Raw genomic sequence first — 14,456 nt, forward strand, 5'->3', positions numbered from 1 at the left:
TCACTCTCATACTTGCTACTACACTTCAGTCTGAGAAATTACATCCTGGTCTACACTGTTATTCAAGTTCTATGCCCTGACACTGATTGCACAGGTCCTTTGCCCCCCCCCTCCCCTATTTAGTAAGGCACGAGAACTCATTAGCAGATTCCTTCATGAAGCTTTGCTTTATAATTTCCTCAGGCCCCTGGCCCTGCTGGTTTCATGAGCTCCTTCCTTTATGGGGGAAAACATGAAAAATGGAACTATTATATAAAGGCAAATATATTTTAGGATAAATTCGATAGTATATATTCATTTCTCTTATTTTCAGAAGAAAATTAAAATGTGTAATCTTGAGCCTCTAAAATCATTCTGGGCCCTAGGCTCTGTGACTACTAGGCCTAAGGAATAAGTTAGTTGCTGGCTGGCTGACATCATCCACTTTCTATCTTTTCCTGTAGCCCGTATCATTTCTTCCAGATATTTTTCTTCTCTACTTCTTTGTAATGATCTCTCCAGACTAGTTGGAATGTCACAAGTGACTAGATGCAAGAATACATGCACCTGTGTGTGCACACACACCAGAGCACATGTTAGATGCACTCACTCACATTGTATAAAATAAAGTTACTAATTCAACAACATAGCACCAGGTCCCAAAGGCAATGTCCTTTTTCTTTCTTCTTTTCTTCTTTCAGGTGTGGAGTTTGAACTCAGAAACCTGGTGCTCTTATTTAATTTGCTTGCCAACTGCCAATCTACCACTTGAACCATGCCTCCAGATACAGCTGTTTGCCATGGAGGTCCTTTTACACATTTCATTACATCAGAAATCTCTCCCTGGTAAACTATAAAATCCCCAGATTGGATTAGGACCATTTGCTTTAGGTCCCTGGCAATCTTCTCCAGGCTGGGAGCTCCAGGGAATCTTTCTCTCTCTCATTTTCTTAGTCTGATCCTTTGGGAACACAGTCCTTAAAAAGTGCTTCAGGGAAGTGAGCTATTAATTCAGTCATTGCTCTGCTTGAGTGGGAAGCAGAACCAGACTTCATTAATACTCTGCTGGCTGGTGGCTTCTACAAGACTTCCCCACCCATAAGCTCAGCTCTGAGGTGTGCGACCGTAGGCTCCTAGCATAGCCCCCAGGGTCCTTAAAAGTCATTTTCACAGATGTCAAGGTACACTTCAAAAGCCTCTCTGCTGCACTTTCCATCAAGAGTAAAGGAATACTTGTGGAAGGTCCCATCATCGCAGATGGCGATGACAGACTTGACATCCTGGGAAGCACTGTGACCAAAGGCGCAGATGCAAGCCGACTCTGCAGACACGGTAAAGCTGGCGAGGCTCCACTGAGAGGACACATACTGCCTGAGCAGAGGGCCCACAGTCCTTACACCAGCCAGCATAGAGCGGCGGTTGAGGTGGGTATACTTGAGAGCAAAAACATGGACAGTGCCCTTATTACTGGAAGCGCAGAGGAAGGAAGAGTCATGGCTGAAGTTAATGCAGTACAGGGTGGCAGGGCTACTGCCCCGGCGCAGCTCCACTAGCTTCTCCTTGGACTGGGTGTCAAAAAGACGAATGAGAGTGCCTTTCTGAGAGGCTGAGGCGACAATCGTGCCCGATGGATTCAGCGACACACAGGCCACAGGACTCTGATGGGCATGGATGGTAACTGGGGCAGAGGAAGCTCCAGGCTGTGGGCCTGCCAGGTCCTCCAGTTGTAGACTTCCACACTGGAGTCCCGGGAACACTAGCAATTGCTTCTCCGGGCTGTGGCAGAGGTCACAGATTCCTTGGGGATTGTCTTGGGTGTTAAACTGAAACAGCTTCTTGGGATCATTGGGGAAGGAGAACACGTAGATGATGTTTCTCAGCACCACCACCAGCTTGTCAGGGCGCATGCGTACAGCCAGCACCGGCTGGGGGAAGGTGAACTCATACATCAGCTTGTCCTTGGAGTCCTTGCCGGGTTGGGCATCATCCCAGATCATCACTGAGATGATGGCGAATATGGGGTTCCGCCCACCGCCCACCAGGGCCAACAGGTTGGAACGGTGCAGCATCTCTACCAGGCCAAGGGTGCCCACCTGCCGGTGGTCCAGATGCCTCATCTCCACCAGCGGCTGCACGTTGTAGATGTGCACACCGGTCTCGGTGGCGCAGCAAAAGCAGCTTCGGTCTTGGTTGAAACGGAGGCCCGTCACCTTTGGAAGCAACCGCACGGCCATGGTCCCGCTGGTGGTCTTTCCTCCTTCCCGCTCGGCCGACTTCCTTGCTGGGAGGGTGGTCCCGGTGGCTCCTCGCCTTCTTCCTCGGGCTCCACGAGACTCCTGGAATGGCTGCGGGCGGTCCATGCCTCGGGCGGCCGGGGAGCTTTCTGACGTCCTGGGCCTGGAAGCCAGGCTCCGGGTGTTTACATAAGGCCCGGCTTCCGGAGGAGGGGCTTGTGAGCGGAAGTGCCAGGCTCCCCTATTTACATAAGGCCCTGCTTCCGGAGGAGGGGCTTGTGAGCGGAAGTGCCAGGCTCCCCTATTTACATAAGGCAGGCCCTGCTTCCGGAGGAGGGGCTTGTGAGCGGAAGTGCCAGGCTCCCCTATTTACATAAGGCCCTGCTTCCGGAGGAGGGGCTTGTGAGCGGAAGTGCCAGGCTCCCCTATTTACATAAGGCAGGCCCTGCTTCCGGAGGAGGGGCTTGTGAGCGGAAGTGCCAGGCTCCCCTATTTACATAAGGCCCTGCTTCCGGAGGAGGGGCTTGTGAGCGGAAGTGCCAGGCTCCCCTATTTACATAAGGCAGGCCCTGCTTCCGGAGGAGGGGCTTGTGAGCGGAAGTGCCAGGCTCCCCTATTTACATAAGGCCCTGCTTCCGGAGGAGGGGCTTGTGAGCGGAAGTGCCAGGCTCCCCTATTTACATAAGGCAGGCCCTGCTTCCAGAGGAGGGGCTTGTGAGCGGAAGTGCCAGGCTCCCCTATTTACATAAGGCCCGGCTTCCGGAGGAGGGGCTTGTGAGCGGAAGTGACTCATCCAGGGCTCCTCTGACTCCTCTCCAGCTGCTCTTTCCGGGACGGGGGTTCCCCCCACATCCCCCCACCCCCACACATGGAGGAGGAATCTGACCCAAGCTCACCTGGGCCTCTTTGTTTTGATGGCTCCTTAAAGATGGATTCTCTCAGGCTGTTCTGCGCTGACCCGCGTGGAACCACTCGGTCCTCCCATCGCGGCCTCTGGAGCGGCACAAGGCGCCAGCCATCCGCACAGCTGGCTGCCGGAAGTCGGGTTCCCGCCCCGCGGATGTCAGCGCATGCGCGGTTCGTCCCTCGACATGCACTCTTGTCGTTGTTGTTAAAGTATATAGTTATCTTTTAAAACTTGGATAAGCATGCATATTCGTGTATGGGGGTTTATTTTTTTGGTCTTGTGATTTTCATGCAAACAATCATGCTTATTCTTTCCAAATCCTGTGCCCTCCCCTCCCCTCCTCTCTCTCTCTCTCTGTGATTAACTGGAGTAGGGAAGATTCTCACCTCAAAATTTCCTGTTTTTTGTTTTTTTTTATTTAATTTGCTCAGGCGTGGGGCTTGAACTCTAGGCCTGGACACTGTCCTTCAGCTCCTCAGCTCAACGCTACGGCTCTACCACTTGAACCGCAATGCCATTTCCAGTTTTCTAGTGATTCATGGGAGGTAAGAGTCTCTGGAACTTTAGTCCCCGGCTGGCTTTTGAATAGCAATCCTCAGATCTCAGCCTCCTGAGAAGCTCGGATTTACAGGTGTGAGCCACTGGCGCCTGGAAAAATTTCCTCTTATTAGTGGGCTCTTTCCATTTTTTTTTTCACCCTACAAAGAGCAGGCTTTTTTTATATAATTATTTTTTTATTTGTCATTAATAGAAGGGTTACATTATATTTACCAGATAGAAGGTGCATTACTTCACAAACATTGATACCCTTTCTCATGACATGGTCCCCATTTCCTGCGCCCCTCCCTCCCCCTGCTCATCTTGATTTACCCCCTTCCCTATCCAATTTCAAATAACCAATTAAGCACAAATAAAAATATCAGATAACAAGGTGAAATATTGTAATTATGATATATCCAAGGGATAGCAAAAGAGATAAGAGATAACATAGTACATTAAGGGCAACAATCACTCATTATATGGCTTTTATTTCTTTATCCTGGAGGTCCTTACATTTAGTGGTCTTACTATTTGGCCTCATGTCTCTAGATTTTTTGTTCTATTGTAAATCTCTGCTAGAAGAGCCCAAGGTTTCTACTGATTTTGACAAATGAGGGAGACTCTTGGGCTTACTTCCCTTAATATGATTTTTTTCTAAGTCTTTCCATTTCCTTACAAATGGGGCGATGTTGTTCTTTCTGACAGCAGCATAGAATTCCATTGTGTATAAATACCACATCTTGTTGATCCACTCATCAACGGGAGGGACATCTGGGTTGGTTCCATATCTTTGCTATGGTAAATAGTGCTGCAATGAACATCATTGTGCTAGTGGATTTAGTATGTCCTTGTTTCTGGACGATTGGGTAAATGCCAAGTAGTGGAATTGCTGGGTCATAGGGGAGTTCTGTTTAGTTTTTTGAGAAACTGCCATACTGCTTTCTATAGTGGTTGAATGAGTTTGCACTCCCACCAACAGTGTAGTAGTGATCCCTCCTGGCCATATCCCCTCCAGCATCTGTTGTTATTAGTTTTCTTGATCCTGGCCATTCTAACTGGAGTGAGGTGGCATCTTAAGAGTGGTTTTGATTTGCATTTCTTTTATGACCAGAGATGTCGAGCATTTCTTCATGTGTCTATAGGCCATTCTTATTTCTTCTTCAGAGAAGACTCCCTTTAAGTCTTTGGCCCATCTTTTCATGGGATGGTTGTTTCTTTGGAGATTAGTTTTGGAGTGATTCAATTTTTTGAGCTGTTGATATATTTTAGATATGAGGCCTTTGTCTGTTGTATGGTTAGTAAAGATCTTCTCCCATTCTGTAGGCTTCCTAACTAATTTACTAGATATGTCCTTTGCCATACAGAAGCTCTGCAGTTTAATGCAGTCCCACTTATCCAGCCTTTCTCTGATTTGTTGTGTTTCTTGGTCCTTATTAAGAACGTTTCGACCTGTGCCAAGGAGGCCTAGTGTATCTCCTATTCCTTCTTGTAAAGTTTTCAGTGTGTCGGTTTTTACTTCGAGGTCTTTGATCCATTTGGAGTTAATTCTAGTGCAGGGTAACAAAGAAGGATCCAATTTTAGTTTTCTGCAGGTGCTTAACCAGTTCTGCCAGCACCATTTGTTGAAGAGGCTGTCTTTCTTCCATTCTATTTTTTGGCTCCCTTATCAAAGATTAGGTGGCCATAGGTCTGTGGTTTAATATCTGGGTCCTCAGTTCTATTCCATTGGTCTTCAGGCCTGTTCTTATACCAATACCAAGCTGTTTTGATTATTATAGCTCTGTAATAGGGTCTAAAGTTTGGTATTGAAATTCCTCCTGCGCTGTTCTTTCTGCTAAGAAGTGTTTTTGCTCTACGGGGTCTTTTATTATTCCATATGAAAGTTTGGATTGCAGCAGGCTTTGTTTTTTAAAAAATTATTTGTGTGTATGTGTGTAATTGGAGTGGAGAAATTTCTACCTCAAAATTTCCTTATGGGTGTGCTCTTTCATGCTCTTTTCTTTGATCCCAAAGAGCAGGCTTTAGTTTGTGCTTCCCTGAACCTGTTAGTGTTTCCAAGATGTTGGGTTCTCTGTCACCGAATATAGGAGATATATAGCAAAAATAACACTCAAGGAATTCATGAACGGATCCCCTTTTCTCTTTCCTTCCCAACCTTATGTCTATTTTACACAATGTCAAGTGGCTTTCTCTGTAACCAAGGAGGTAAAGCAGGAAACTTGCATCTACTCCATAGTCTGAATGGCACCATTGGTTTTAGAAAATGTTCTGAAAAAATCTTAGTCCTTGGCTTGGATTTTGAAGTTTCATGAAATAAAAATTTAAAAACAATTTGAATAATTGCAACTGCATAGTGGGAACAAATGAACATTAAGTATCATTCACCACAGGTTAGGGGTAAATATGGGGTTGGCCTGCCCCAGATTTGTTTGAAGGATGGAAAACTCATCTTTGGGAAGTGACCAGTGGCTGACAGAGATGCTGTTGTGAACACAGAGGGAGGGGTATTTATTTCAGAGGGAATCAATCTTTTGGCTGATCTGCCACAGGTCCCCTGCCTGGAGATTTCCAAAGGGGCTGGAAAAATTTAGGAAGCACTCAGCTAAGTTCAGGAACCCAATACACAAGACAAAACCCACAGTGTTTTGTTAACTTTTTGCTCACAAAGAATTTCTCAAAGGGTAAAAAGAGGCCTTCTAATGAAATCACAGAACATCATTTAAAACATTTGTTCATTGACATTCTTCTTGCTTGAGCTTTGAAAGCAGAGCCTGGAGCATTGCAGATGTGGCTATGGAATGCCCTGAGTCCTGAATGGTTTGCATAGGAAAGGGATATGTTCTTGCCAAGAACATACCTGGATCACTGATACCACACACTGCACTATCAATTCAGTCTTCAATAATTGTAGGATTTGTTTGTTTAGGCAGGATCAGGATTTGAATGCAAGGCCTGGACACCATCCCTTATCCTTTTTCACTCAGGGCCTGCACTCTACCACTTGAACCACATCTCTATTTCCATCTTTTTTTGGTGGCTACGTGTAAGTAAAAGGCTCATGGATTTTCCTGTCCTGGCTGGCTTTTAATGGCTCCTCAGATCTCAACCTCCTCAGTGGCTGGGATTACAGAAGTAAGCTGATGATGCTTTGCTAAGGGTGGCCTTTTAGTTAGGTTAGTTTGTCTTCCTTAGTCCTAGCTTTGTCATCTCCTGTATTACATTAGCCTATCCTAACTTTATGACTCTTTATTTCTTCATCATACATTCTAAAATAATTTTTGGATTCTTCCTACTGTGTTAATTTGTACTCTATGTGTGTCCCTTCATCTTTGATTTTTTTCTTCCAAATGAATTGTTGTCATTGAAGACATTGCTTTGGTCTATACCAGAATAGCTTTTCCTCCTCTCTGCCTAATGCCAGTCTGGCATCCAGTTCACTTCATGGTATCACACTAGTGATAGTCATCACTTTTCTGGTGAAAAATATACAAATTTTGCTTCTCTACTGCTCCTGGTGTATCTGGGAACAATTTGTGTGTGTGTGTGTTAGTTTCAGGGCCTAGGTGTTGGGGCCTGACCTCCATCTCTGAGGCCTGATTCCGGCTCAGCTGCAATTAAAGGGCTTTGGCCAGGCATTCACTCCTTGCATACTTCTCTTAAGGCATCTCTGCGTTCGTGACTCGATTGAGCCCCCCCGCAGCTTCGAGGGTCTTGCAGCAGCGCTGGCTTTCCTGCACTTATCACACCAGTACCTGAAAGCCCCACCCAGGCCCTTAGTGGTAGCATGGTGGCCCTCTTCCTATTGGCTAGCTTCCCAGTTCCCACCTTCTCTTACCCCAACAGTATATAACTAATTACCTGACGCAATAAAGAGAGAGCAGCAGAGATCAGCGGAGAGATTTGATGCGCTTTCATGGTTTACATTGCTCCTGACTCAGTGTGGTTTTTTCTTCCCCGGTAATTGGGGAAGGGCTGGGTCATTGATACTTACCATCTCGCTTGGCTCCGGGAGACTACAGGCTGGTCCTGGGTGTCCCTCCCTGTCCCCATGTTACTGGAGAGTAGCAACACTAGGTGTTCTCCCTTAGCTTTTTTGGTCAAGGATAATACTCTACCACTTGAGTCACAGCTCCATTTCAGGTTTTGGGGTACTTAACTGGAGATGAGTCTTACCAACTTTCCTATCTAGGATAGATTCCAAACTGTGAGCTTTAGATCTTGGCATTTCACGGAGCTAGGATTATAGATACATGCTTCCAGTGCCCAGCTTAGAGTTGTTCTTTACAGACTGAGCCATGTCTTCCTCTGATGGGAAGAGCTCCTGGAGACCTCTATGGGGGCATATACCAAGTTCCTAGGGCAGACATCTTCCCCTCCCATCTATCTGCCTGTTCTGGACTACAGGGAGTATTTGATTGAGCAGGTGAGTGTTGCTCTGAGGGACAGCAGCCTGCCTTCTGAAGGGCAGCCAGGAATGGGGGTGGTATGGAGGGGACTTTGTGTTGTTCTACATCTCCCGAAAGGGAAAATGATTTGCCTTTGAGCTGGTGATGTGCAACTACAACCCTTTGTTTGTATTTCTCAATCCTGGGCTGTGCATTATTACTCAGCTGCAAATCAGAATCATCTGTGGATGACTAGCATGTAAAATCATTCTGATTTGTTGCCAAGTGGAAAAATACTGGCACCTGACTTAGTAGAAACACCTGCCAGGTTCTGACAACTGTTACCCACTGGGCTCGTTTTGCAGTGTTGTAAATTTTCACTTCTACAAGTTCATAAATATTTTAGAAGAAAGTTGGACTCAGGAACTACTAGCTGGAGCTTTGATGAAAGCAGAAATAAGCTGTGAGAGTCTTTTCTCCAATTAATCAGCAAAAAGTGAAAGAGGAGCAAGTGGTAGAATGCCCAGGCCTTGAGTTCAAGCCTGTTTGTGTGTGTGTGCACGCGCACACACACACACGCATGCATTACACACTCAGATACACACACACAAACTGAATACAATTTCCATCCTGGGCCAATTTATCCTATTTCTGAAGAGTTATGGGAGTTAAGGAACATCTTTAGGCTAAATGATTTTTTTCTTCTGTTTATGTGGTACTGAGGAATAGAACCAAGGGCTTCAAGCATGCTAGGCAAGCATTCTACCATTAAGCCACATTCCCAGTCCCTAGGCTAAGTGATTTTGATCTTTGGATCAAAGAAGAAGATAAGAACAATTTGGATAGCCACCTCACCATGTTTAGAGAGCAGATTTCCACTATCTCAAAAATAAGCTGGTGTCCTGTTGCATGGGAATTCAGTCATGAGAAAACAGAGAAACCAAATTTCCAATTGGGAGTCCTTATTGGAGAGCTGAAATGCACAAATAGACTCTTATCACAAAGACCTGCAGCCCCTCAAATATATTTAACACTGTTAGAAAACTGAGCCATGAGAGCAGGAGGGGAAAGAAGGAGCAGAAAAACAGTGCCAACAAATCAGATCAACTCCAGTGGTGAGCTGAAATGGGATGCCATGGTGACCAGAGGAGAGACAGGAGAGACAAAGGATGGTGTAATGGCATCTGAGCTGGTGCAAGACTAAATAGTGTCAGGATCAGGGGGTAGGGTGTTGAGAGTTCAAAGCACAGGACTGACAGGCCCAGTAGTATCTATTGTCCAAGTCCTACCCCTGCCTCTAGGAATTTAGGCATGTCCATCACCTGGGGCTGGGACTTCCCTGCCTCTACCATGAAGACCAGATGGTGCCAGTTAAACCCGATTCCCTATCATCCACCACATGGCTGAGATGGTATCGGTTAGACCCAGTCTCCTTATTTCACTCCTCTGGGTAGAAAGTCTGAGAAGCACAGGCTAGGGTGTATCAGAGCTATGGGGTATTTGAGGAATCCCTGAATCTGTTCTGGAGCATAATACCTGGGGCCAGCATCCTTCTCACCATGGGAGAGTGGACTGTTAACTCTCCAGGATGAATTTTCCTAGTACAGTATGTTTCTGGTATAAAATTTTTGTAAACTCAAAGTAATTAAATGGGGGTTACATCATTTACCATCAGCCCTTAATGTGTGCTTTCCCTTCTTTCTCCCTGCCAGAGAATTTCAGTCATTAGCAGAGTCATGCTGGCCTTTTTATTTACAGTACTCAATAGCACAAATCCCAAAGATTGGTGCAAGTAAGGACAGATAGATGTTCATGGTTATGCAAGCAGAGTCCAAACAATGTGAGGCAGACAGATGTAAGATTGGAGTGATGCCATTGGCTCGCAGGGCTGGGAGCTTCCCTGTGTGCTTCCCCCTGGAACTCCAGGTTTGCTGGATCTTTTCCACCTTCCTTTACTCTGCTGTGAAGTCACACATCTCACCCTTGCCTCCCCTGGAGAGCTTCCCTTCCCCCTCACTGCTTGTTCTGCTGCTGACATCCTGTCATTGTGACTACCTGCCCCTCCCACTGCTCTGATTCAGACATCCTTGCTATCAAATGATTACTTTCTCTTTGGAAGAATCAGCAAATTACGGCAGTGTATTCCCCATGGAAGCATCCGGCATCCTGTCCTGTAGATGGCTGTTGAAAATTTGACACCGCTCCCACATCCATGCACGCGCACACACAGGCACGCTTAGGCTCTTTCAGGATGGTCTCCAAATGCCTGCTTCTGCTCCCTGTTTTCCTTTCATCTTTCTTTTCTGGTTGTGATCCCTTGGGCTCTGATGCTTTCATCTTCAAAGTAGTCTTTTGATGATGACATTGCTTTGACTCATGTCCAAGACTCTCCTTTCCCTCCAGCCTGTAGCTTCCAAGACTTTTTTTTTGAGCATAGCATACTAAATAATTCTTACTGGCAGTGAACTTAAAAGGAATTGCATCCGCTCATTGAGGTTGATGAAATGTGAATGAAAGTTAAATGTTCACTTTAAATGTTTGTAAGACAGTAGAACAATTCTAAAGACAAAATATGCCTGAGGATACCACTTAAATGTATGTAAATAAATATGCATATGCATGTATGCACATATATACTCATATTTACATATATACTTACATATATTTTTTCAATATTTTTCTTCATGCATAAGCCTCACTTTTAGAAAAGCTTTATCAAGCCTCTGCCCTTGTAGACTATGAATTTTGTTTGGAAAGGTGGGTCACGTCAGTCTGCATTGTATAGGTGGTAAAGTATAAGGTCATGTGATCTCAAACAAGGCTAGATTAGAGGTGATATCTTCAACAACGTATTTGCTCTTTCAAATAAATACACTGAAATGTATATACTTATAAAGTATATATGTACATATATATGCATATATATTAAGTATATGTGTGTGTGTGTGCGCACACACACACACATATATATATATATATATATATATATATATATATATATATGTAATGCCAAAAAGGAAAATAGATAGCTTGGTTGGGGATAGCTGATAAGTCAGGCATTCACGTGCCTGCTTCCCATAATGCTTTTATTCATCTGTGGTTTCTGTGGTGGTCTGCCCAGGGCACCCCTTTGGCTCTGCCATTGTTTATACAAGAAACTCATCAGGGCCATAATTCACCATTCAGGCATTAGATGAGATGAGGCCCTGTATTTGTACTTGCAGTTGAATGACTAGCCCTGAATCACACACTCTTAGATTCTTGGTGCCCAGGAAATATTACACTGTATTACTGGAATTTAGACCCACAACCAGATGCTTTAAAATTTATCCTTACCTTGATGTTACTCCGTTATTCTTATACTTCAACCTAAATCCAAGTTCATATTTTCCTAAAGACATTGTGTTTTGAGTATCTAACTTTCAAATCAAATGTTCCCGAGAACTCAGTGGAATTCCAGTAGATTCTTGGGCCTGCCCAGGAAAGCCCCAGTTCTGGAAAGGCCCTATTGTTAAATGCATAGGACCATATATAATGAAGTGTATCGACATTACCACCATGAATTGGAAGCAAGAGGATCTTATTATAGCCTGTGTGCAATTATTTCTTTCATTTTTTGTTTTATTTTTCTGTACTCTTTATCTTGTATATACGTTTATCTGATCTACAGAAGGCAAATGGGATCACAGAAATAGCAGGACAAAGAATGAACTAATGCACCAATGATACCAGACACTATGTTGAAATGAACTAGACAACTTGTGGGGAAGGGCAGAGTAGGGAGTAATGAGTGGGAAAAAATGAGGGAGGGGTTAGCAGTGTTTAAAAAGAAAAGTATTCATTACTTATGTGACTGTAAACCCCCTGCTTATCATCTTTACAATAAAGATATATATATATATATATTTAAAGTAGGTGATGGAAGTTAACATAGTTGTTAATAATATGTCATTATGTGCATTCTCATTCTCCTCTAGGTCTCTATCTGAGATGCTTGAAAGGAACTAAGAGGTTTTTACTCATTGTTATGAATGGCATATACATTTTGATCTTCTGTTCCTTTTGTGTATAAGTCAGTGAATCTATAACCTCAGGGTTGTTTTTGTTTTTGCCAGTCCTGGGGCTTGAACTCAGGGCCTGGGCACTGTTCTTGAGCTTCTTTTGCTCATGGCTAGAACTCTATCTTTTCTGAGTAGTTTGTTGGAGATAAGTCTCACAGACTTTCCTGCCTGAGCTGGCTTTGAACCATGATCCTCTTATCTCAGCCTCCTGAGTAGCTAGGATTATAGGTGTGAGCCACCAGAGCCTGGCTCTGCAACCTCTTCATGCTGGCATTGCCCAGTGCACATATGGGAATCTTTCGGTCTGTGTTGCTGGTTCTGTGATTGTTGGAAAGAATTTTCAGGCATGCCCTTTGTGTTTTTTGGTAATTGTTTTTGCTATAGACATTAAATCATTCAATTATGACTTTTCCGGAGCTGAGTTAAAAGTGTGTGGAAGCTCTGTAAGATATGTCTTAATTAGTTTATGCCTAAATGTTTTCACTTTAATGATATTTTCCCTGTGGATTCTTTAATGTTCTGGGTGACAGAACAGTTCTGGTGTGGTTTCCCACTGTGGTCTCTGTGTGCTGTAGCCATTATGATTCTATGCTGAACTCAAAGGTTAGCATATGTTTCTTCTGAGGAGTTACTTCCTGGTGATTGCAGGATCCACCAGCAGTTTGTGAGCTGCATTTTCTAGGCTTTGCATCTCAATACTTGAGGTTGTCAATCATTTAAATTTTAGCCATGCTTACGTTTGAAGTGGTAATTCATGTGATATTTTAGTTGATGTTTTATCGATGATTAGTAATATTAACCATCTTAAAAAGTGATACTTGTTTTCTTTTCTTTGTTTTTGTGCCAATCCTCATGCTTGAAATCAGGTTTCTGAGCCTGTTGGTGCTCAAGGCTAGCACTCTACCACTTGAACCATAGAACTTCTGGCTTTTTCTGAGTAGGTTATTGGAGATAAAGAGCCTTATCGTCATCCCTTCCTGGGCTGTATTTCAAACCAGCATATCCTCCTCCTCAGGAACTAGGATTGCAAGTGGGAGTCACTGGCGCCCAGATCGATTATTTTAAATTTCATTTTTAGTGTTTTTTTCATCTCCATAGTCTTTGTCTCATTCAAGTTTACAAATATGTTTTTAGTACCCTCACATTTTAGCCTGTGATTGATTTTCAGTTAACTTTTGTTTTCAGTTCAAAGTTATTTTTGCATACCCAATTCGTTCTTGAAAATCCTTTTCTTGTTCTGTTGGTATAATTGTAAAGGATCAAATAACTTTTATATATGAAGACTTATAAAGTATCAATACAGTCCATTTACATGCATTATTTTTTATCATAAGTAGATATGCAATATAGTTGTAATAAATATTGTTACATGTTGCATTCATCTTCAAAATTCACTGGCCACCGGTGTATATTTGTTTTCTAATCTATTTGCCTTCTTATATAGTCATTTAGCAATGTTACCCTGTCATGAGTGCTTTATCATAGTAAGTTTGAAATCAGGTAATATATGTTCTTCAAATATTCTTTTCAAGATTGCCTTGTCTACTTTAGACTATCTGTAATTTAAAAAAATGATAGACCAGTTTGTGAGTTTAGCAAAATAAAACCTATTACGAGGAGTCTATAGATTGAGACAGCCAAAACCTTAACAATGTTTTACCTTTCAAAGTAGAAATGTGATATATCTTCCCAATTAGTTCTCTTTAATTTCTCTCAACAACCTGCCATCGTTTTCACTTTATAGATGTCAGATACACTCTGCTAAGTTTATTTTCAGGTTTGTTGCTACCATGAATGTATTTCTTAAGATTTCAATTCTAGTCACTTGTTGCTAGTAGGTAGGAATGTAATTATGATTTATACAGAGATTGTATATCCTGCAACCTTGATAAATTTGCTTATTAGTTCTCACAGTTGCCCTGAGATTTCTATTAGAATTTTTAGTTACTCATTGTGCCATTTGCAGACAGGAACATTATTCACTTTTTCCTTTTCAGTCTTTTTCTTTTTTTTGTTTCTGGCTTTGCTTATTGCAGTGACTAGAGCTTCTAATACAAGAACAGCAGTAGAAGCCGTACTCTTGCCTGGTTCCCACACGGCAGGCAGAATTCAGGTCTGTACTGATGAGCTTTCTATGCAGATTCCCCTTCTCAGGGTGAGGGAAATTCCCTTCTAGTTATAGTTTTTCTTTTGTGTGTGTGTGTGTTTTATTTTTCATTCTATTAATGTTGCTAATGACATTTTTTCTTTTCCATATGTTTTGAATTTCCTGCATTGCTAGCTTTGTTTTCCATTCACAGTCAGTGGTAGGGCAGGGATAGCATACCCTAGATTTAACACACACACACAC

The 14,456-nt window shown here is 43.3% G+C and overlaps 1 protein-coding gene across 2 annotated transcripts; it reads right to left on the minus strand.

The window, feature by feature from the left end:
• Positions 1–1,064: 1,064 nt before the first annotated feature.
• On the minus strand, positions 1,065–2,295 carry LOC150042602 (WD repeat domain phosphoinositide-interacting protein 4-like). Of its 2 annotated transcripts, XM_090324047.1 has the most exons (2): positions 1,692–2,295; positions 1,065–1,544 (listed from the first exon to the last, which is right to left on the minus strand). In XM_090324047.1, the coding sequence occupies exons 1-2, from the start codon at positions 2,211–2,213 to the stop codon at positions 1,134–1,136; spliced, it is 933 nt and encodes a 310-aa protein (XP_090180173.1). In that variant the 5' UTR covers positions 2,214–2,295; the 3' UTR covers positions 1,065–1,133. The 2 variants fall into 2 exon arrangements, with proteins under 2 accessions (XP_090180173.1, XP_090180172.1); XM_090324046.1 differs by having other exon boundaries at positions 1,065–2,295.
• Positions 2,296–14,456: the final 12,161 nt, after the last annotated feature.

The sequence above is a fragment of the Megascapheus bottae genome, chromosome 34 (genome assembly GCF_031878675.1).
Source record: "Megascapheus bottae isolate mThoBot1 chromosome 34, mThoBot2.hap1, whole genome shotgun sequence".
Taxonomy (NCBI): Eukaryota; Metazoa; Chordata; class Mammalia; order Rodentia; family Geomyidae; genus Megascapheus; species Megascapheus bottae.